The 22,221-nt window shown below is 35.7% G+C and overlaps 1 protein-coding gene across 2 annotated transcripts in view; it reads right to left on the bottom strand.

Moving 5' to 3' along the window:
- Positions 1–22,221, bottom strand: part of GSK3B (glycogen synthase kinase 3 beta) — a 288,377-nt gene that overhangs the window by 107,456 nt on the left and 158,700 nt on the right. For both annotated transcript variants that reach the window (XM_032150081.2, XM_032150082.2), the window contains one exon: positions 13,010–13,093. In XM_032150081.2, the coding sequence (XP_032005972.1) occupies positions 13,010–13,093 (84 nt within the window). The remainder of the gene's footprint in view (positions 1–13,009; positions 13,094–22,221) is intronic.

Genomic DNA, 22,221 nt, shown 5'->3' with positions numbered 1-22,221 from the left:
AATGACACTTTACCTCTCTGTTGTCTTCTTGCCAAAAACCTGTAACCCCAGTTTTATCATTAAAAAAAGACAAACTCCAATAGTGAGGCATCCTACAAAACATCTGACCAGTACTCCACAAAACTGTTGAGATCATCAAAACCAAGGAAAGTCTAAGAAACTGCCATGCAGGTAAGTAAGGTGAGACCACTAACATCTCATTACATTGTAATGAGAGATCCTCAATGTGGTATTCTTTCTTACACTTTGTCAATGTAATGTGGTATATCAAATGGGATCACAAACAAAAGACCTTAGACAAAAACTAAGGAAATCTGAATAAACTATAATAATTAACTAACTGTAACAAATGTACCATATTAATATCTTAACAATAGGGGAAACTTTGCAGGGTCTGTCCATATAGACATAAAAAGCCCTATTACTGTATTGTTGGTAAAAAGGGAACATGTTCCAAAATAATACATGTTATTACATTTACATATAATATATGTGCTCATACATGCATATAAGAAATTTGTATCTGTTAAGAGTGGGATTAAGTAATTTAGGGATTAAGGTAAAAAATATTTCACTTTAATTTACTCCATTCTGTATTACTTCAATTTTTTAAATAATATGCATGTAATAACATTTTAGTTTTGCTGAAATATTAAAATAACATAAAAACAGATGACAACTGATATTCAAAAGAAACTCCTAGATTATTTTTGAGCAGATGATAATTACCACCTCATTTGCTGTAACATTTATACTTTATGAGGAGGTCCTGATAATTCAAACTCAAGAGCTTTATTATTACTTATATATTCACTCCCTAGGTCATACTCCATTGAAAATGTTAGCATTTCATCAGTCAAGTTTCATCCAGATAATCAATAAACCACTTTAATAAGACATCAACATAAAACTTTAAGGAAGAATAGACCAAGTGAACTTAGGTAATCACTTTATTTCACTGAATAAAATTCCCTTCTATCAATAATTTTCATACAGTAAGGTAAAGAGAGAGGAAAAGAGGGGAGAATTGTATATTGTCAACCTGATCAAGGTACCATTTCTGTAATTTGGGGTTTTCATCTAATTGAAAAAGAACAACAATGACAACAAAATTATTTTTATACTAGGAGGCTGACCTTGACCTAATCATTTATGAACCCACTTCTACTTTCCTAGCCTCATCTCCACTACCATCCCCACTACCCCAACTTTATATACCAGCAATTTCAAACTACTTGTATCTCCTCTACACACACTGTGCTATTAAACATCACCAAGTCTTTAAAATACTCTGTACTCCTTGGCACACATCAGTTCTACACTGTTTATCTAAATAGTTCCTATTAATTGATATTAAAACCAATTCTTCACAGACTCTTTCAAAAAACAGAAGCAGAGGGAATACTTCTCAATGTCATTCTATGAAGCCAGTATTACCCAATACTAAAACCAAAGACATGACAAGAAAAACAGAAACAAAACAAAACAAACTACTGATCAATATCCTTTATGAATACAGATGCAAAAACTCTTAACAAAGTACTGTATAGCAACATATAAAAATGACTACACACTATGAACAAGTGAGATTAATCTCAGAAATGTAAGGTAGGTTTAACATTCAAAAATCAACTTATATAAAACACCATTTTAATAAAAACAAAAACCACATAATCGTATCAATAGAGAAAAAGCATTTGCCAAAATCCAACACCCTTTCATAAAAATGCTTCAACAAGCTAGAAATAGAAGAGAACTTCCTCAACTGATAACATTACATCTATGAAAAACCCAAGACTAACATCACACTTGAAGATGAAAGACTGAATGCTTTGCCACTAAAATCAGGAGCAAGAACAAGAATGTCTGCTTTTACCTCTTCTAGTAAGCACTGTACTAGAGACTCTAGCCAGAACAGTGGCCAGAACAAAAAAAAAAAAGGCTTCAGGTAATATATATTATATAATACAAATATAAATATAAATATATTAAATATAAATATATGTATATATATAATATAATATAAATATATGTATATATATAATATAATATAAATATATGTATATATATAATATAAAGATAAATATATGTATATATATATAAATATATGTGTGTGTGTGTGTGTATATATATATATTAAAAAAATTTTTTTTGAGACAAAGTCTCACTCTGTCACCCAGGCTGGAGTGCAGTGGTAGGATCTCAGCTCACTTCAACCTCTGCCTCCCAGGTTCAAGTGATTCTCCTGCCTTGGCCTCCTGAGTAGCTGGGATTACAGGTGCACACCACCATACCTGGCTAATTTTTGTATTTTTTAGTAGAGATGGGGTTTTGCCATGTTGGCCAGGCCGGTCTCGAACTCCTGACCTCAGGTGATCTACCTGCCTTGGCCTCCCAAAGCGCTGGGATTACAGGTGTGAGCCAACACACCTGGCCTCGGGTATTGTATGTTAATAAAAAAAAATCAAGTCATCAAGGAGCTATAACAATTATATACACATATGCACCAAACAACACAGGCCCCAATACATGAAACAAAGACTAACAGAATAGAAGGGAGAAATGGGCAGCTGTACAATAGTTGGAGACTTCAATATACCACTCTCAATAATGAACAGAACATCAAGACAGATCAATAAGGAAATAGTAAATTTGAACAACACTATAAACCAGCTGAACCCAACATACATATATAGAATATGGCCACCCCCAAATAGCAGAGAACACATTATTTTGCACCTGAGCATAGGTCTACGCAGGATAGACCATATATTAGGCCACAAAACAATGTTAATAAATTTTAAAAGACTGAAATCATGTGAAGTATCTTTTCTGACCACAATGAAATGAAACTAAAAATTAGTAATGAAGGGAAACCAGAAAATTCACAAATGTGTGGAAATTAAAGAATTCACTGTAGACAACCAATGGTTCAAAGAAGATATCAGACAACACACTTGCTATAGTTTGGACTGTTTGACCCCCTAAAGCTCATGGTAAAACTTGATCCTCAATGTTGGAGATGGGGCCTAATGGGAGGTATTTGGACCACAGAAGTGGATCCCTCATGAATGGAATTGTGCCTTTCTCTTGGTAATGAATGTGTTCTCATTCTATGAGTTCCCTCCCACTACAACTGGTTGGTAAAAAGAGCCTGACACCTCTCTGCTATCTGGCCATGTAACCACTGCATATGTTGGCTCCCCTTCACCTTCCACAATGAGTGGAGGCAGCCTGGAGACTTTCACTTTGTAGCTAGCAGAACTGTGAGCCACATAAACCTCTTTCCTTTACAAATTACGTGGCCTCAGGTATTCCTTTACAGCAGCACTAAACTGACTAAGATAATACTCTTAAACAAGAAAAATTTTTAAATAGTTAAGACATAATACCAAGATTTATGGGATGTAGCAAAGACAGTGCTCAGAAGGAAATTTACAGCTGTAAATGCTTACATTAAGAAAGAAGATCTCAAATCATTAATCTAACTCTACAACCGGAGAACTACAAAGAAGAAACTGAACCCAAAGCTAACAGAAGGAAGTAAGTAAGAAATATATGAATGGAGATGAATAAAACAGAGAACAGAAAAACAAAAGAATCGACAAAACTAAAAGTTTTTTTTTAATCAACAAAACTGACAAACCCTTAAAAGAGTTTAGATGTAGGGATAGACTGACAAATAAAAAGAAAAAGAACTAAAATCAGAAATGAAAGTGGGGCCATTACTACTAACCTCACAGAGACAAAAAGGATGAAAACAGCATACTACAAATAATCATATGTTGCCATATTAAGACAACCTGGATGAAATGGGCAAATTCCTGCAAACACACAGATTATCAAACTGACTCAAAATGAAACAGACGATCTTAACAAACATATATACAAGTAGAGATTTAATTAGTAATAAAGAAAAAAAACCTCCCAACAAAGTAAAGTCCAGGACCTGATGATTTCAGTGGTAACTTCTGCCAGTTTATTAAAGAAGAAATTAATAATAATCCTTCTAAAACTCTTCTAAAAAAATAGAAAAGGAAGGAGCACTTCTTACCTCATTCTACAACGCAAGCATTACCCTACACCAAAGCCAGATAAACACATCACAAGAAAGAAAAATTACCAACCAATATCCCTTATAAATATAAACATAAAAATCCTCATGGAAATACTAGAATATGAAATCCAATAACATATTAAAAGGATTATACCCCATGACCAAGATTGGGGTATAATCCTTTATCTCAGGAATACAACAGTGGTTGAACATAAGAAAACCAACGTAATATATTATGTTAATAAAATGATGGAAAAAACCCCACACGCTCATTTCAATTATCACCAAAAGGGCATCTGATAAACTCCAATTCCATTTCAATGATAAAACTGAAAACGTTTTAAAAATAACAGTGATAGCTGCATTATATCATATATGTAATTAATGCTCTTGAATTCTATACAATTATATATTGATATTCAGCAATGAATATCCCAAAAAGTAAAATTAAGAAAATAATTCCTTTACAATAACACGATCTATAGAAATAGTTATTGTAATACCTATAATAAATCTTAATATACTTCAAAAAACAAATGTTAATATCTGGGCTAAGCCTATTTTAGCTCTCAGTTTTCTAGGACTATCTAGAAGGTTTTCAATAAATCTACATAGCCAACTTCACACTGTCTCAGGCACTGGGCTAAGCATTAAAGAAACAAAATTAATAAAATCTCACCATGCTGTTGAGAATTACACAACCTAGTAAAAAGACCTAGTTAAAAAAATAATAATTAAAATACAAGAAAAATGTCATGAAAGAAGTATGTGCAAGATATTCCAAGAAGAGAGAAGCTTTGGGGGCTAAAAGGGGGGTGGGGGAGAGAAATGGTGAGATATCAGATGGAGCTACTTTTGAGCAGAGATAATACAATGAAAAAGAACTCAACTAACAAAAATAGGACGGGGCGGACGGTAGGAAAGAGGCATTCCAGAAGGTATTTGCATTAACAGGGATAATACAACATATTCTGACAACTGCACATACTCTGGGCAAGGCTAGAACATAGATAGCCTGTGAGAAAGGAGAGATGAGTCGAGTAAGGTCATGATATAGATGTTCAAAGACCTTGTATGTCATGCTAAGAAATCTGGAATTTACCTTTTAGGTAAGTGAAGAAGTGATACAATCAGAAAGACTGCCTGCTGCCATGTTACATTAAGGATGGTCACAACTCCCATCTCCAACATCTCCAATGCTAATTGATCATATAAAGCTTTTGGTAAACCCAAACAATAAATTCTTAAGACAATGACCCATATTGTCTCTTCTAATTGTTTAGAATAATCTATGATTTATCCCTGTTTTAAAATATTGTTTAGGCTAGGGGTGGGGAGGAAGTAAAGGTATGTACTAGAAGAGAAATCACTAAGAGTTTAGATAAGAAATAATGTGGGCCTGAACTAAGGCAGCATTATCAGTGAAATAGAAAGAACAGATTCAAATAAGGTAACAAAAAGGTCTAGCATAACATCCAGGTTTCTTATTTTAATAATTGATATATAGCAGGGATAAGGGGAGTCGTAAATTCTAACATGCTAAATGTTGACAGCTCAGGCTTCCAGGTAGAGACTTCTGGTTGGTACTAAAATTTGAGGCTCTAGAGTTCATCAGGGAGACCTCAACTGAAGATAAACATTACAGAGTCACTGAAGTCACAAGTATTGAGAATATGGCCCAGCATAAGTATGAAAGTAAAGAAAAATGGAGAATAAAACCCTAGGGAACAGCAAGAACTAATGGTTAGAGGTAATGAAAGAAAAACTAATACATGATACTATACACATTTTACTTACATGGCCACAATTTTCACAGTAACATAAGTGTGTGTGTGTGTGTGTGTAGACACACGGTGTATATAACACAAGTATATATATAAAAAATAAATATAAAACACAAGTATATATATTATACATACATATATTATCCTCATTTTAGCGATAAGGAGAAAAATTAAGCAATTTGCTTGAGGACACATACCCAGTGCACAGCAGAGTCACTATTCATACTCAAATTGATTCTTTATACTAGGTACTGCTTCAAAATTAAGAAGGAACTGTTCTTGGCCTTTTATTTCTTTCTTTCATCTTTTAATGTAACCATATGCACACATACCTGCTCTCAAAAAAGTTAAAACTGAATTAGAAATGAGTACATATACATACATACAAGTTTTAGAAACCTCTGATAAAAGTTCTTTACTAAAAGAAAAACATATACTAAAATTAAGAGTGGTGGTATTAGGGAAGGTTAATGGAATCCAGAGCTAGACTGTCTGGGCTCAAATCTTGTCAAAACATTTCTAATAAATATTTATAAATATTTACATAGCTTGCTATAATTATATCTCCTTGGCTGTTGGGTGAATGGCTTGATAGTTATCTTTTGGGGGTCAGAGATTTCTTTGAAAACCTAATAAAACACACAAGCTAGCTCCCTCGAAAAAATGCACAATCTTTATTTTAGGAGAGTCACATACTTCCTGCAAACTAGAAATTTAAAATACTGATTTAAATCACTCTATGGGCAGGTCACTTAACTTCTCTCCATCTCCTCTTCATAGAACCGTTGTGAGGATTAAGTGAGTAAATATAAGTAATGTGTTTAGATTAATTCCTGGCATATAGTATCGCATACCTTTTAGCTATTATTATCAATATCACTACTTCTAGTACTGCAACTATTACTACTTTTTTTTTTGAGATGGAGCTTTGCTCTTGTTGCCCAAGCTGGAGTGCAATGGCGCGACCTCGGCTCACTGCAACCTCTGCCTCCTGGGTTCAAGTGATTCTCCTGCCTCAGCCTCCTGAGTAGCCGGGATTACAGGTACTTGCCACCACGCCTGGCTAATTTTTTTTATTTTTAGTAGAAATGGGGTTTCACCATGTTAGCCAGGCTGGTCTCAAATTCCTGACCCCAGGAGATTCACCCGCCTCAGCCTCTCAAAAGTGCTGGGATTACAGGCGTGAGCCACCGTGACCGGCCTAATACTACTATTAATATTATAATCTCCCCTTGTTTGATAATTTACTAAGATATTTTTACATGTTCTATTTCTAGCACACTGCTTCTGGAGGAATGTACGTTCTATGCTAAACACTGTAGCATACTATGCAGACTCCGGAGTCAGACTACTTGGAGCTGACGCCCAACATTGCCATTTAGTAGTTGTATGGTAACTTACTTAACAGCTGTTGTGTCAGTTTCTTCTATAAAATAGTGCTTCTATAAAATAGTACCCATGCTTTAATTGGTTGCTATGAGGTTTAAGTGAGTTATAAAATATGTAAATAGCTCAGGACAATGTCTGACATGTAGAAAGTGCAATATATATTTGCTATTAATAAACACAATAATAGGTAAAATAGTAAATTAATGTTTATTAAGTGTTAATTTATATGCCAGGTACTATAATAAGCACATGATAACCTTATTACATTTGTTCCTTACAAAACCACTACTGTGTAGATGGAGGGGAGGAGGCTTATAAAAGTAAATACCTTGCCCAGAGTCATACTACTATCAAGTGGCAGAAATGGAATGCAAACTCAAATATTTCTAGCAACAAGGCCAGTGCTCTTTACTTTTCAGAATGAATCCTTGGCATATATGTCACTCCTACCCTTTCCTCTCCAGAGCTAGTGCTAGACCGGCAAAATTAAGCACAGCATTCTGCTCCCTGATCTCAGATGCAGTGGTACAATTCTCCCCTTCTGGACACAGGTTCCCATTACTATCAACAGAAAAAAGGTGGCATGAGAAATAAAATCAACTCTCATCTTTGTTATTTGAACAGTCTCTCACAAAGTAGAAGGAAGAGGTTTTTCTCTTTATTATTAAAGTAATCTATGCACCACAAGGAAAAAAACTTTTAAATGAAAAGTTACTTAGAGAAGTTTTTCTTACAGAAAACTATTAATTGATTGAAATAAAATTTAAGGATCTTGTAAAGACATAACATGGTTTTTATTTTTATTTTTTATTTTTTGAGACGGAGTTTCACTCTTGTTGCCCAGGCTGGAGTGCAATGGGGCAATCTCAGCTCACTGCAACCTCCGCCTCCCAGGTTCAAGCAATTCTCCTGCCTCAGCCTCTCGAGTAGCTGGGATTACAGGCACCCGCCACCACACCCAGATAATTTTTTGTATTTTTAGTAGAGATGGGGTTTCACTATGTTGCCCAAGCTGGTCTTGAACTCCTGACCTCAGGCAATTCACCCGCCACGGCCTCCCAAAATGCTGGGATTACAGGCGTGAGCCACCACACGCAGCTCATAACATGGTTTTTATTATATGACCTTCGGTGTCCTAGAGTTCTTTGGGGTAAGCTGTAACTCAGAAAAGGCAAAATCATCTGATCCCACACCTTAGCTTCAACTAGGGCAACTCTGCTTTTTATATGTTCTATCAGAGGTCTTCATAAAATTTCATTGGGGATGTAGAAAGTTTCTACTGCCAAATATTAAAAAAAGAGAAAGACTATTCTGTAAGATGCTTGCAATTCACAAAATTATAAGCCCAGAGTTTCAAAACACTCAAATATCTCATTTTTCTCTAATGGGAAGGTAAGAGAGGAGGTACTACTTATTCTAAACTAAATCAGAGTTAGTTACTACTGGGTAGCGTAGAGTATATGAATTGACTACATGATGCTCTAGTTACTACAGAAAACATTAATAATTCCAACCAGAAAACTAAGGCTAATTAGTACGCATCTCTAATCTCTGCCCTGACTTAATTCCTCTTTCTTCTAGTTACACTGGCTACCCCTTTCCCCTGTTACAGGATAAAAGCTGATTATCCACAATCCCTAAAGAAAGTCTTTAAAATGCAAAAGGCAGAATACAATAAAAAGAAGGTTACCAAAATAGACATACCATTCAGTCAAACTGTGGTCAGTGAAATGTAAAACATGCCTGTTATTACAGAAATCCTACTTTAATTCTCCCAGAGCTGCAAAAGTACTTATAGACAGAAATTATGACAAGGCCACAGGGTAGCTTAGCTACAATTCTGAAATTAAAAATAAAAATGTGGGAATAGATAAAATATTATATAGTACAACAATGGAATATTAGATAACCAAAATACCTATACATATTATGAGGCAAGAGAAAAAAATCTTTATGAGATCATAATTATGCATACACCTATATAAACATGTACATATGTAATAAGATACACAGAACTGAAGTCAAAGGTCAGGACAGTGGTAGTGAATAATTTAGCTGTTTTCCTTAACATTTTCCAAAAAGGGAGTAATAGCGGCCCAGAGAGAAGAGACACTAAGAGAGACAACGAAGAAGATTTAAGACAGATGAGAACCCATATACAGATTTAGAAGCAATCAGAAAGAGAGTGGGATGGGTAAAATCCCATTGAAAGACAGGTATAGAAACCCAGAGAAAGAGGTTGACAGAGACCCATAAAAAGGAAAGAGAGGGAGAGAGACAGAGAGAAAAAGGGTGTGGGGGAGAAGAGAGAGACAAGAAAGAAACAGACAGAGAAAAGAGAAAGAGAGTTATATGGAAGGAAAAGAAATCCAAAAAGAGGGGGTGACATAGATCAAGAGAGAGGGACAAAAGCCCAGAGACAGAAAGAGATCTGGAGCCTACAGTGAAAGGTTGAGGAATCCAGAAAGGTGAAAAGAGACTAAAGACAAAGGAGAAAAAAGGGCTAGAGAAAGGGACTGATAGAAAATAGAGAGGGAAAGAAAGTCAGAGATGATTATAGAGAATGAGAGAATTTTTTTAAATTCCCAAATACATTTGAAGTCATCTATTCTAGAACCTAACCAAGCCTTTCATCTCTCTAATCCTGAAACAATGAGTTATTCTTTCTCACCTTCGCAATGTCCTCAACTAATCTCCCTAATTGCCTCCTCAAACTTCCTGTAGGCTCATGTTGTTATCACTGATCTCCCTCCCATAACATTCTCTCAAAAACTGCAAAAAGAAAATTTCTAATAACCTCAATCTCTTCATGGAGGGTTCTTTTTACTGTCTTGCCCTAGAGAAAACCTGGATCTCACCTAAACATCAAAAGAAACCTCAAAAAGAAAACTGAAACCTCAAGAAGAAAATTTCTAATGACCTCACTCTCTTCATGGAGGGTTCTTTTCACCGTTTTGTCCTAGAGAAAACCTGAATATCACCTAAAGGCACTGGTTTTCTTGCAGTTCTTTCAAATGAAGACTGCTGTTACCCCTTGACAATTCCAGAAACAGAAGGCAATAAATGTTGCCAAACCGCTGGCTTTTCACTATCCTGGCCTCAAACAGCACTCCATGTCTTCTCCTCCCTCCCCAAGCTCCACATGGCTACACACCCTCTTTATGCTACTTTGTCAATGTCACTTCTCCACCTAGAGCCACCACCACCATCTACGAAGTCACACATCTATCTGTCTACTGGGCATCTCTACTTGCATGTGTCATAAGTATCTCAAATGATTAATTTATTATTTCCTCCTCCAACACTCTTCTCATATATAATATACATAAGCAATACATAATGCTTCTGCTAGAAAAATGCCTACCAAATATAGGACTGCCACATTCCAAGATAAATCATCTTAAAGGATTTGCAAGAATTTCAAAAACATTTAGGTTTCTTTCTAAACAGCAGTGGATACTCTCAGTAACCTATTCCAAGAAAGTCAGAACTGAAAATAACTAACCTGAGCACTCAACTCTAGAAAAGAATCTATCTTCTCCTATGGGAAGAAATAGTTTACTACTTGGTCTCCTGGATATCTTAGTCCTGCCAGAACAATTCAGAAGTGGAAATCATGAATGGGGCAAAAAGAAATTATCTTTTTGGTGGCTGGGAGATTATGGGAAGTCTTGAACCTATGTATTTCTGCACATCTTAGAAAAATTTCCTTTTTTTGACAAAGAAGGACCATTATTTTCAGCAATATACCACAACTTTTCTTTTCTTCCTTTGTGTTTTTAATGAAGCTATCCCAAAATTAGGAGGTACCTTTTTTTTAAAAAAACTTTGGAAAATTTACAAAGCTCAAGAGAAAGTTCTGACATAAAGAAAATATTATAAGGTCTATTTCTTTTTATAATAGAGGTTAATCTCTGTTAATGACTTCTAATTGCTCTTTATCTGTAAGAAACTTTACGATAAGTAAGAAACTGAGAACAGCAGCAGAGAGGAAATTATCCTCTGGGGCATACAGATAAGAGGCAATCCGTTGTCACCCCCAATACAGGATTAAGTCAGGGCAAGAGCTGACTATGACAGGAGCTTTCCGCCAAACCAAAACCGGACAAGTAAGCCATCAGGTGCCTTGCATTCAAACAGTTTGATAGTCTTTCTTTTCTGCTCTTCAACTTCTTAAGAGTTAAATGAGTTAATATTTATAAAGCATTAAAACAGTGCCTAGCATATAAGGAATGCTATATACATTAAAGTAATCAAAGAGACAATGTTTAAGAACTCTGGGAGGAGGCCTTTTTTCAAATGAATCTACTGTAATCCAGCAGTTCATGGAACAAATAATTCTTACCCAGGAGTATCATGATGTATCTAGTAACAACAACAAAATGAAGATGCAAAATTCCATTACAAAGAGTGTACTTGTGAACGTAACAGAGGCTGTACAATTTTACTTGGGAAGAGACAGAAAAAAGCAAACCCATGCCAAAACAGATCAGAATAAAGATAATAACAGGCCATTTGGTAGGTTTTAAAAGGCTCTAATACTTATGAGGTTTTACAATCCCTAGTAAACCAGAGGTATCATTTAAACTAAAACAATAAAGCAACTGAAAAGCAAGTGTCAATAAAGGGCCAGTTTGCTAACTATAGTTGTTAAAATGTATTGGTTGTAATACATGTGTATATACACAACAATTATATGTCTGTAAGTATTTATATCAAAATTCGGGCTTAATACATTGACATCTTCCTATATAATAGGCACTGTAATGAAAAAAAAGATTTTCTAAGGAAATAATCTAAATAAAGTTTAATAGAAAATGTTGTCAGGCAATATTTGCTGTAAAAAAAAAAAGCTTAATAGAAAATGGCTAAAAACTGTTATACTAAAAAACAGTTATGTAAAGTAACAAGAACACTGAGCTAGGAATCAAGTATTATGGATCTAAGAACATTAGATATTATATGCATGAAATCTGAAGTCCAAAATACCAAGTGAAGTTATCCAAAGTCATATTTATTTAGCCAAAAGAATCAAGTGATTTGTTACCTGCCCTGCCTATGCACTCCAAACCAGTGAAAAGAAATAAAGGATAGCGACAGGCAGAAAAATAAAGACACCAAGGAAAAACAGAAGAAATTTATTTTCTTTGCTCCAACTTCATTGATTATTGTGTCTTCTGAAGAGAAAGAGGTTGGGGGGAGTTATTAACAGCACAAAGTCTTCTTTATCCTTTGCTTTCGCAGAATTCAATGTGGTCAGCCATAGGGATCACTTAAAGTAAGCTCTGCAATATTACATCTTTTCCAACTTTTTCACTGGCCAAGGATGGCTCAACTTGCTTCCAAATCTTTAACTCTCATTCTGTTCCTATCAGTCCTCTTGCTACCTCTTTACCTCTTATCAACTTCACTTAACAAAATGATTTAATTTTCCTCCCTGCAATAAATAGGTAAACTATCAGAGGGCTGCGTAAGCACATAAGGAACATAGATGTCTTAAAAAAAAAAAAAAAGTATATAGATTTTCTTGAGAAGTGAAGACAGATGCTTTAACAAAGAAGAAAATTCTAAAAGTGCTTTCCCTTTATCTTACTAATGCTTTCCTGACATAACTAATGATACTCAATGACCATATCTTGGGCTGAGTATTGCTGGGGCTAGTGTTTCGGAATTTTTCCATTCCATTAGCAAAACTGTCTTGTGAGCGGTGGGGAGATTAATTTCTAGAAAAATAACAAATTTATCACAATATTCAGTACACACTTTGGGTCAAACCTACCTTCTCACCACTGGAGTAGAAGAAATAACGCAATCGGACTATGTTACAGTGATCTAGCTTTCTCATGATCTGGAGCTCTCGGTTCTGAAAAGCAAACACATAAAAATATATTTTTAAAGGATAACAGGTATTCATCATATTGAATAAGATGCTTCTGAAATAACATTAAGCACTAAAATTAGCAGGCTATAGATATGCTACTGAAAAGTGTGATCTGTAGACTGGTTCTGATCTGCAAAATATTTGTTACTAGTCCATGAACTGTTACTGCTCTTCAATAAGACAAATACAGAAATTGAGAGTGTTTAGAGTTTTTATAACAATGAGAGAATAAAGTGATATCTATGAATATGGTAATAAGAATTAGAACCCATGTTTTATATTTTTAAAATTTCATCTTTCTAGCAATTCATTTGTATATTTCACAAAAATAATGGTCTTTGATGAACTCAAAATTGTAAGAACTGTTACTTTACCACAAATAGCTTGATCTTATTGTTTTCTAAGATGCAGTGAAAAAAACAAAAACTGAGCATCAACTCCATGAAAAGAGCTCAGTTGCTAAGTTTTAGAAAAAGTGAACGCAGAGTGAAACTCCATCTCAAAAAAAAAAGAAACAAAAGAAAAAAGAAAAGAAATTATACAGTCCTGATAGATTTGTAGACCACACAAAACTATTTTCCCTTTGGGAAGTTTCAAAGTTATGTTCATTCTTCAAAAAAAGAAATCACTAAATAATATGATGATTTCTTAATACCACAGACTTTGCAGCAGTAAATCTGACTAGACTGTACATTAACAAAGAGGTTATTATAGTCCAACAATATATTTGACTGTCAGAAATCCACTTAATGAAGGACAAATTACGTAACACACAGAAACAATACCAAAATGCCAGCTTTCTAGCCAAAAAAATAAAGCTTTAGATAAAGTAATGATTTAGAAGAGCTAGAAAACATAAAGTATACACCTGAGAATCTGGAAAGGAAATTGTGTTACGGTTAGAAAAGAGGCCAAGAAGGATGGGGATGAGGATGCGTTGGGACCAAAGAACCACATAAAGATAGCTATTCTGGAATAGGAAGAGTAGGATGGCTTCCAGTTCTTAGAAGTTGAGAGCAGAAGTGAATGTTCCTTTAAAATGACCTTTCAGAGCTGGGCTTATGTGTACAATGGTACTTAAAATCCTTTCATAAGATATCAATCTTTCATTCCATTACTTGTTAGTAAAAGTAACGGAAACAGAAAGGCAGAAAGTAAACAGAAAATAAGTCAGAAAGTATAGTACAATTACTTTAACAAATAACTGACAAAAGACTCTTAAGTGTTGACTACTACTAGAGAGAGGAACACAGAAAACTACCAACTTCAAAACTGTGTCCATTTCCATTCCAAATTGAAGCTGTTTCTGGAAGTATTTCTATACTTTGTTTGTTTGTTTGTTTGTTTGAGACAGAGTTTCACTCTTGTTACCCAGGCTGGAGTGCAATGGCGTGATCTCAGCTCAATGCAACCTTCGCCTCCTGGGTTCAAGCAATTCTCCTGCCTCAGCCTCCTCAGTAGCTGGGATTACAGGCACCTGCCACCACACCCAGCTAATTATTTTAATATTTTTAGTAGAGACAGGGTTTCACCATGTTGGCCAGGCTGGTCTCAAACTCCTGACCTCAGGCAATCCACCTGCCTCAGCCTCCCAAAGTGCTGGGATTACAGGCATGAGCCACAGCGCCGGTCCTCTATACTTTGTTAATTTACATTTAGGTAGCTGGTTTTGAGGGAGAACGCTAGTAAATCAACACTCATTCCTCTCATAACATACAGCTATTAAGATTGATTTTTTTTAACATAGCCAACTATGTTAAAATAAGTTATTTATTTTTCCAGACTCACTAACCAAGGTAACAGAGTATTAAATTCCCAGATAACAGAAGTTGTATAAGATTGTGCATAATACTTTTGATCAAAAAGAATGCGTAAGTGAAGAACAAGGACCTAAGTATTCATCTACATTTACTCTTCCTATTGTGTTGCTTTAAAAATGTCTTATTTTAGATAAGGAAGTTAGAGAAAATTTCATGAAACAGGTAAGATATGAACACAAGCCCGAATGATATGAAGGTAATAACTATGTGAAGATCTGAGGAATCAGCACTGTGGTTATAGGGAACTGCAAATGTAAAAACCTAGTGGTGGGCTTGGCATATTCAAGAAATAGCCAGAAGGATAATACGGCTGCATCATTCTGAGTAAGGAGACAGAAAGGTGAGAGTTAAGTTCAGAGAGGTAGGAGTTATGTTCAGAGAGGTAGGCAGGCACAAGATCATACAAACCTTCATCAAACATGGTAAGAAACTGAATTTCACTCTAATATAAAGGGAAGCTAATGGAGGTTTTGACCAGGAAAGTGATACAATCAGATTTACCTTTCAGAAAAGCATTCTATCATTTGAACCCAGGAGGTGGAGGCTGCAGTGAGCTGAGATCACGCCACAGCACTGGGCAACAGAGCAAGACTCCATCTCAAAAAAAAAAAAAAAAAGCATTCTAAAAATTTAAGAGAATAAATTTGAAGGAAAAAGTAGATCAAGAGTTCTGTTTTTTATCTATTAGGTTTTTTTTAATCTATTAAGTTTTAATCTATTAAGTTTGAAATCCTTATTAGACATTCATGTGAGGTCAGGGTAGAAGCTAAGGCTGGAAAAATGCATTTGGGAGTCATCTAGATAAAGGAGATTTAAAGCAAGGGTACCTAATGATATCACCTAAGGAAGAAGTTCATACAGAAAAAAAATTCACGAAATGAAAAATAGAGGACAGAGTGGAGTAGTTAATAAAGTAGGAAGAAAAATAAGAAAGAATGTTATCTTAGAAGCCACGTTAAAAAATTTTTAGAAAAACTGAATGACGATTTGTGTCAAAAGCTACTGAAAGATGCATTAAGTGAAGCAAGTATAAGGACCTAAATATTCATTTATGTTTACTCTTCTGTTCCTATTGTGTTACTTTATAAATATCTATATTTTACATAAGGAAGCCAGAGAAAACCTTATGAAGGAGGTTAAGATATGAACATCAACCTGAATGATATAAAGGTAAGAACCATGTGAAGAAGATCTAGGGAAGATGGTTACAGGGAACTGCAAATGTAAAAACTCAGTGGTGGGCTTGGCATATTCAAGAAATAGGCAGAAGGATAATGGCTAGACAAAAACAGGAAAATGACAATTGCTATGACAAATGCAAGATGTTGGTGACTCTTACAAGAATGGTTTCAGTAGAACAATGGTGAAAAAAACTGACTAGATTGAATTAAAGTGGGTGTAGGGGACACAGGGTCCTAAGGGGTTAGAAAGTTTGAGGAGAGATTTCCAGGTACAGCAGAATGATGAAAGTAGCAAATCTACTCCCCCACAATACTTATAAAACTGAAGTACACTGAAGAAAACAATCACTTCAGGGCTCTGGAAACTGAGTAAAGGCAACAACAAATTGAGAAGCATTTATTCTTGAAAAGCTGCTAGATATGACAGAACAGTAGAGGAAAATGGCCTTCTTTGCCAAGGGATGCTACCATCCCCCTACAACCACCCAACTCAATCAGTGAGGCAGTTTTCCCAGGGCAATATTGGCAGTGAAAACCAGAGGGCTATGGTCATTTAGGATAGAGAGCAAAAACCCATGCCCAGTAGCACTGGCAATAAAAATAGCAAATTTGGAAGGATACAAAGGGGAAAGGCCCACAGCTCTGCTAAAATGAGAATGTATTCCCAGTTGGAGAAAATGACAGACTAGAAGGACACCCAGAAATGTAATAAGGGGATACTGGAAATGAGAGAGGCACAGAGGGCCTAAATTAGCTCCCCACACATACCTGTCTGACGGGCAGTGCACATATGGTGGGGGGAGGCTCAAGAGAGCCCTGGAGAAAGTAAAAGCCAAGGCTAATGTGAAAAATGTCAGAATTTTGAATATACTTCCCAACTCACATATAGGATCATCAAAAAATGCTGAAAGTGGCTGGGTGCAGTGGCTCACGCCTGTAATCCTACCACTTTGGGAGGTTCAGGCGGGCGGGTCACCTGAGGTCAGGAGTTCGAGACCAGCCTGACCAACATGGTGAAACCCACTCTCTACTAAAAATACAAAATTAGCCGGGCTTGGGGGCACATGCCTGTAATCCCAGATACTCGGGAGGCTGAAGCAGGAGAATTGCTTGAACCCGGGAGGTGGAGGTTGCAGTAAGCTGAGATCATGCCAGTGCACTCCAGCCTGGAAAACAAGCCAGAATCTGTCTCAAAAAAATTCAGAACCTAGCGTTGCTACAATATATTATATAATATGTTCAATTGAAAAAAAAATTGTGAGACATGCAAACTACAGGAAAAGTTGACCTATAATCAGGTTAAAAAAAAGCAGTCAACAGAAATTAACTCCTGGTGGGCAAAGCTGTTGGATTTAGCAGATAAAGAATATAAAGCAGCTATCAGAATTTATAATTAAGTTCAAAAAATTAAAGGAAGCCATATTTTAAAAATTAAAGAAAAATGACAATTGCACAACACACAGAATCTCAATAAAGAAATGTTAACTTTTAAAACATGAGAATTAACTAGAGTTACAACACATTATAACAAAAATGAGATTCACTATGTCCTCAAGAAAATATTTGAGGTGGCATTAAAAAAAAAAAATCAGTGAACTTAAAGAAATAGAGATTGTCCAAAAGAAAGAATAAACAAGAAAAAATACTGCAGAAAAATAAACAGAGCCTCAGAGACCTCTGGGATAACATCACACATATCAACATATGTGTAAAGACAGAACTGGAAAAAGAGAAAGGAGAAAAAAATGTTAGAAGAAATAATGGCTGAAAATTCCCCAAATTTTTTGAAAACCACTAATCTATCAAACCATGAAGATCAACAAACCGGCTGGGCATGGTGGCTCACGTCTATAATCCCAGCACTTTGGGAGGCCGAGGCAGGTGGATTACCTGAGGTCAGGAGTTCAAGACCAGCCTGGCCAACATGGTGAAACCTCGTCTCTACTAAAAATACAAAAATTAGCTGGGTGTGGTGGCACACTCCTGTAATCTGAGCTACTTGGGAGGCTGAGGCAGGAGAATTGCTTGAGCCCGGGAGGCAGAGGTTGCAGTGAGTCGAGATAGTGCCACCGCACTCCAGCCTGGCTGACAGAGAGAGACTCTATCTCAAAAAAAATAAATAAATAAAAGAAAAGAAAAAAGAAAAAAAAATCATCAATGAACCCAAAATATGATAAACACAGGGATCAACATCTAAGCATTTCACATTTAAACAGTTTGAAGCCACCAAAAAAAAACATGAGAGGAGCAACAAAGAAATTACTCATCACATACATGGGAAAAACAATACAATTAATAGCTGACTAATCATCAGGAAAAAACGGAAGCTAGAAGGCAGTAAAAAAAAATAAAAAAAAACTGTCAACTAAGAATTCCATTTACGGCAAAAGCATTCTTCAAACGAGAAAGGAAGAATAAAGATATCCTCAAACTTAAAAAAAAAAGATGGAGAATATCTTTAAGTTGAAATACTTGAACAAGTACCTTGAGCTAAAAGGAAATGACACCATATGTTAACTGGAATTCACAAAAACAAGTGAGGACCACCAGATATATTAAATATAAATGAGAAAATATGAAAGACTATAAATATATTTTTATTTCCTCTTAATTTCATTAAAAGACAGAATATGATAAGTTGGGTTTATAATGTAAATAAATGTAATACATAAGGCAATAACAGCAAAAAGGAGGGGGAGAAAACAGTTATAATGGAGCAAAAGTGCTATATTTTACAGAAATTAGGTCAGTATTAACCTAAAGTTGATGGTGATAAATTGGAATGTAAATTGTAATTCTTAGAGCAACCACTAAGAAAACAATTTTTTTAATGTTAAAAATCAACAGCAGACCTAAGACAATACACTAAAAAATATTTGTTCAACACAAAGTAACAAAGAACGGAAGAACAATTATAACATGAGAGATACAGAAAACAAAGAGCAAAATGGCACATGTAATTCCAACTACGTCACACACTACATAAAATGTGAAAAAGCTAAGCATACAATCAAAAGGCTGTATAAAAAGAAAGCTGCAACTATAATCTATCCCTAGGAATTAATACTTTAGATTCAAAGACACAACTTAAAAGTAAAAGGATGAAAAATGATATACAATACAAACAGTAACCAAGAGAGATGAAGCAGCAAATGTTAGCAAAGACAGAGAGAGAGAGAGAGACACCCATTGCCTACAAGATAAAGTCTAAATCACTTTATTATCTGGTCTCTCCTTTTCAGTTTAGTCTTCCACTCATGACCAATGTGAATTCTGTATTATAGCTAGATCCTACTTCTCACTCTTCCTGAATATATTGTTTCATTCCCAATTCTAAACCAATTATATTCCCAATTCTATTACATTTACCATCACATTACCATCAGTGGAATGTGTTGACTCTCTCTCCAACCTACACACATTCTAAGCCCATCCTTTAAGTTCCTATTTAACTTTCACCTTTTTAACAAGGCCATCACTAATCTTTCCCTGCAGCACTTACAAATATTTTGTAATTTACCATATATTCTCTTGGTTTTATTTTTACAACTATAGTTCATTGATGTTATATAAAAGGATACTTTTCAAAAGTAGCTTATAGAAATCAGATATTATAGTCACTATACAGACACAGACACAGACACACACTCACAAACCCTGCCCAACCAACATACTCTACGTATTTTAAGAACATCTTTCTGTATTACTCACAGAGTTCTCAGAGCAGGTTACTTTGTCTTTAACAAAGTAATTTCCCAGCTTCTGTAATTTCTTCTACTTTCCAACTTGGTGTTATTTTCCAAACTACGGGCACCAGCCAATCAACATTGAGAAGGAAGTGTGGAAGGAGAACGGAACGGAACGGAACGGAACGGAACAGAACAGAACAGCACATCACAGCATAGCATAGAATAGAACAGAATAGAATGGAGGAATAAGAATAGAATAGAATGGAATAGAATGTCACTTTACATACAGTAAGGGTTTTTTCATGAAACTTGTAATTATTTTTCTGTGCACAGGGCTGCAATGTTAAAATGCATGTCTTACTTTAAGGTCATAGTTAGAAATTTTATTTTATTTTATTTTATTTTTTATTTTATTTTATTTTTTTTTTTGAGATGGAGTCTCGCTCTGTCGCCCAAGCTGGAGTGCAGTGGCGCAATCTCGGCTCACTGTAAGCTCCGACTCCTGGGTTCACGCCATTCTCCTGCCTCAGCCTCTCCGAGTAGCTGGGACTACAGGCGCCCGCCACCACACTCAGCTAATTTTTTTTGTATTTTTAGTAGAGACGGGGTTTCACCATGGTCTCGATCTCCTGACCTCGTGATCCACCCGCCTCGGCCTCCCAAAGTGCTGGGATTACAAGAGTGAACCACCGCGCCCGGCCCTAGAAATTTTAAATTGTGGTAACTGACCTGCCTGCAAAGGCATCTTTTTTCAAATAGAAAAGACAAAAGAATATATGTAAACAAGATTCTTACTAATCATTCTCAACTTATTTATAAAACAAAATGACTACTCACGATGGAATAAGCATAATATCAGTATTTAAAAAGCCTAAATGGCACATTTAAAGGAAAACTGATCCTTTTGTTTTAACCAATACTCATTAACATATATCCACCTCTAGAGTAGACATGGAGGCTTTTACTCATTTTCACAATATCTGACATCTCATGTTTTAAAAAAAGAGAAAGAAAAGAGAAAGAAAAACTTCTGGAAGCTAAAAGCACAGACTGAAAAAGTTCCAGAAGGCTATATTTTTGTACCATTACATAAAGTTTAATAAAGGAAAAGTAAACTTTTAGGTGAAGAAACAACCAGCAAGCTTAATATTGTGGGTGTATGGTGGGCAGCATATGGTTATCATCTTTTCTTCTTCATCAAAGTTTGTTCTGTTGGGAGATCTTCCCCCATGACAGAAAATTCTACTTTCATAAAATCTAGTAAAATAGGATTCACTTCCAATGTTTTGCTTAAAGAATATTTTCCCAAAGTACACCTTCTGCAAAAAAATGAAGGTTATCCAAAGTTGCATTATCCATCCTTAGTCATCATAAGACTGAAAAAGCATTTAATTCATCTCTATATCTTTGATTTCACAGTAAATTCAGTTGCCCTAAAAGAACCAACAGCTGCAAAAAAAAAAAAACTTAACCCCATTTGCACAAGTATATTTTTAATTGATACGTGATATTTTACCTATTTATGAGGTACATGGATATTTTGTTCCATTCATAGAACATGTAGTGATCACATTTTGAAGCCAACTATGTGTCAGAACTGGGGGCCCTGAGAATACAAAAATTTACAATCTTTAAATGTTTTACAGTCTAACGGGTGAGCAAACCAACAATTATAACACAATGTGATTAAGTTGAGCTCATTTAAAAAGTGCTATAGATACTTGGGGACAGGAGCTAAGAAAAATTTGCTTATTAATTTGTAAAATTCTGGAATGGGGTCGGGTGGAAAGTCTTAAATACAGCGCTAAATATTACAAGGCATAAAGAACCACTGATGGGTTTTTTTTGTTTTTGTTTTTGTTGTTGTTGTTTTGAGACAGAGTCTCACTCTATCACCCAAGCTGGAGTGCTGTGGCATGATCTCAACTCACTGCAACCTCTGCCTCCTGGGTTCAAGCGATTCTCCTACCTCACCCTCCTGAGTAGCTGGGATTACAGGCACCTGCCACCACGCCTGGCTAATTTTGTATTTTTAGTATAGACGGGTTTTCACCATGTTGGCCAGGCTGGTCTCGAACTCCTGACCTCTGGTGATCCGCCTGCCTCGGCCTCCCAAAGTGCTGGGATTACAGGCGTGAGCCACCTCACCCGGCCCACTAATGTGTTTTACACAAGAGATTTGTTTTAGGAAGATTGCTATGAAAAAAATGTTACAAAGGTGGCGGTGGATAAAACTAGGATCTACACTAGCAAAAACAGAGAAAAATAGATGGAAGAAAATGGGTCTACAACAGTAGTGATCATCTACTGCTACTGAATTGGTAAATAGAAGGAGGGAGGTGACAGCTATCAGGCTTCTCGCTCACATGACTATGAACATGGTACAGTTCAGTGGCCGGGGAAGTTGTTTTGGAAGCAGA

This window comes from Hylobates moloch, unplaced genomic scaffold (assembly GCF_009828535.3).
Source record: "Hylobates moloch isolate HMO894 unplaced genomic scaffold, HMol_V3 SCAFFOLD_4, whole genome shotgun sequence".
Taxonomy (NCBI): domain Eukaryota; kingdom Metazoa; phylum Chordata; class Mammalia; order Primates; family Hylobatidae; genus Hylobates; species Hylobates moloch.
This window is presented reverse-complemented; position numbering and strand designations above follow the sequence as displayed.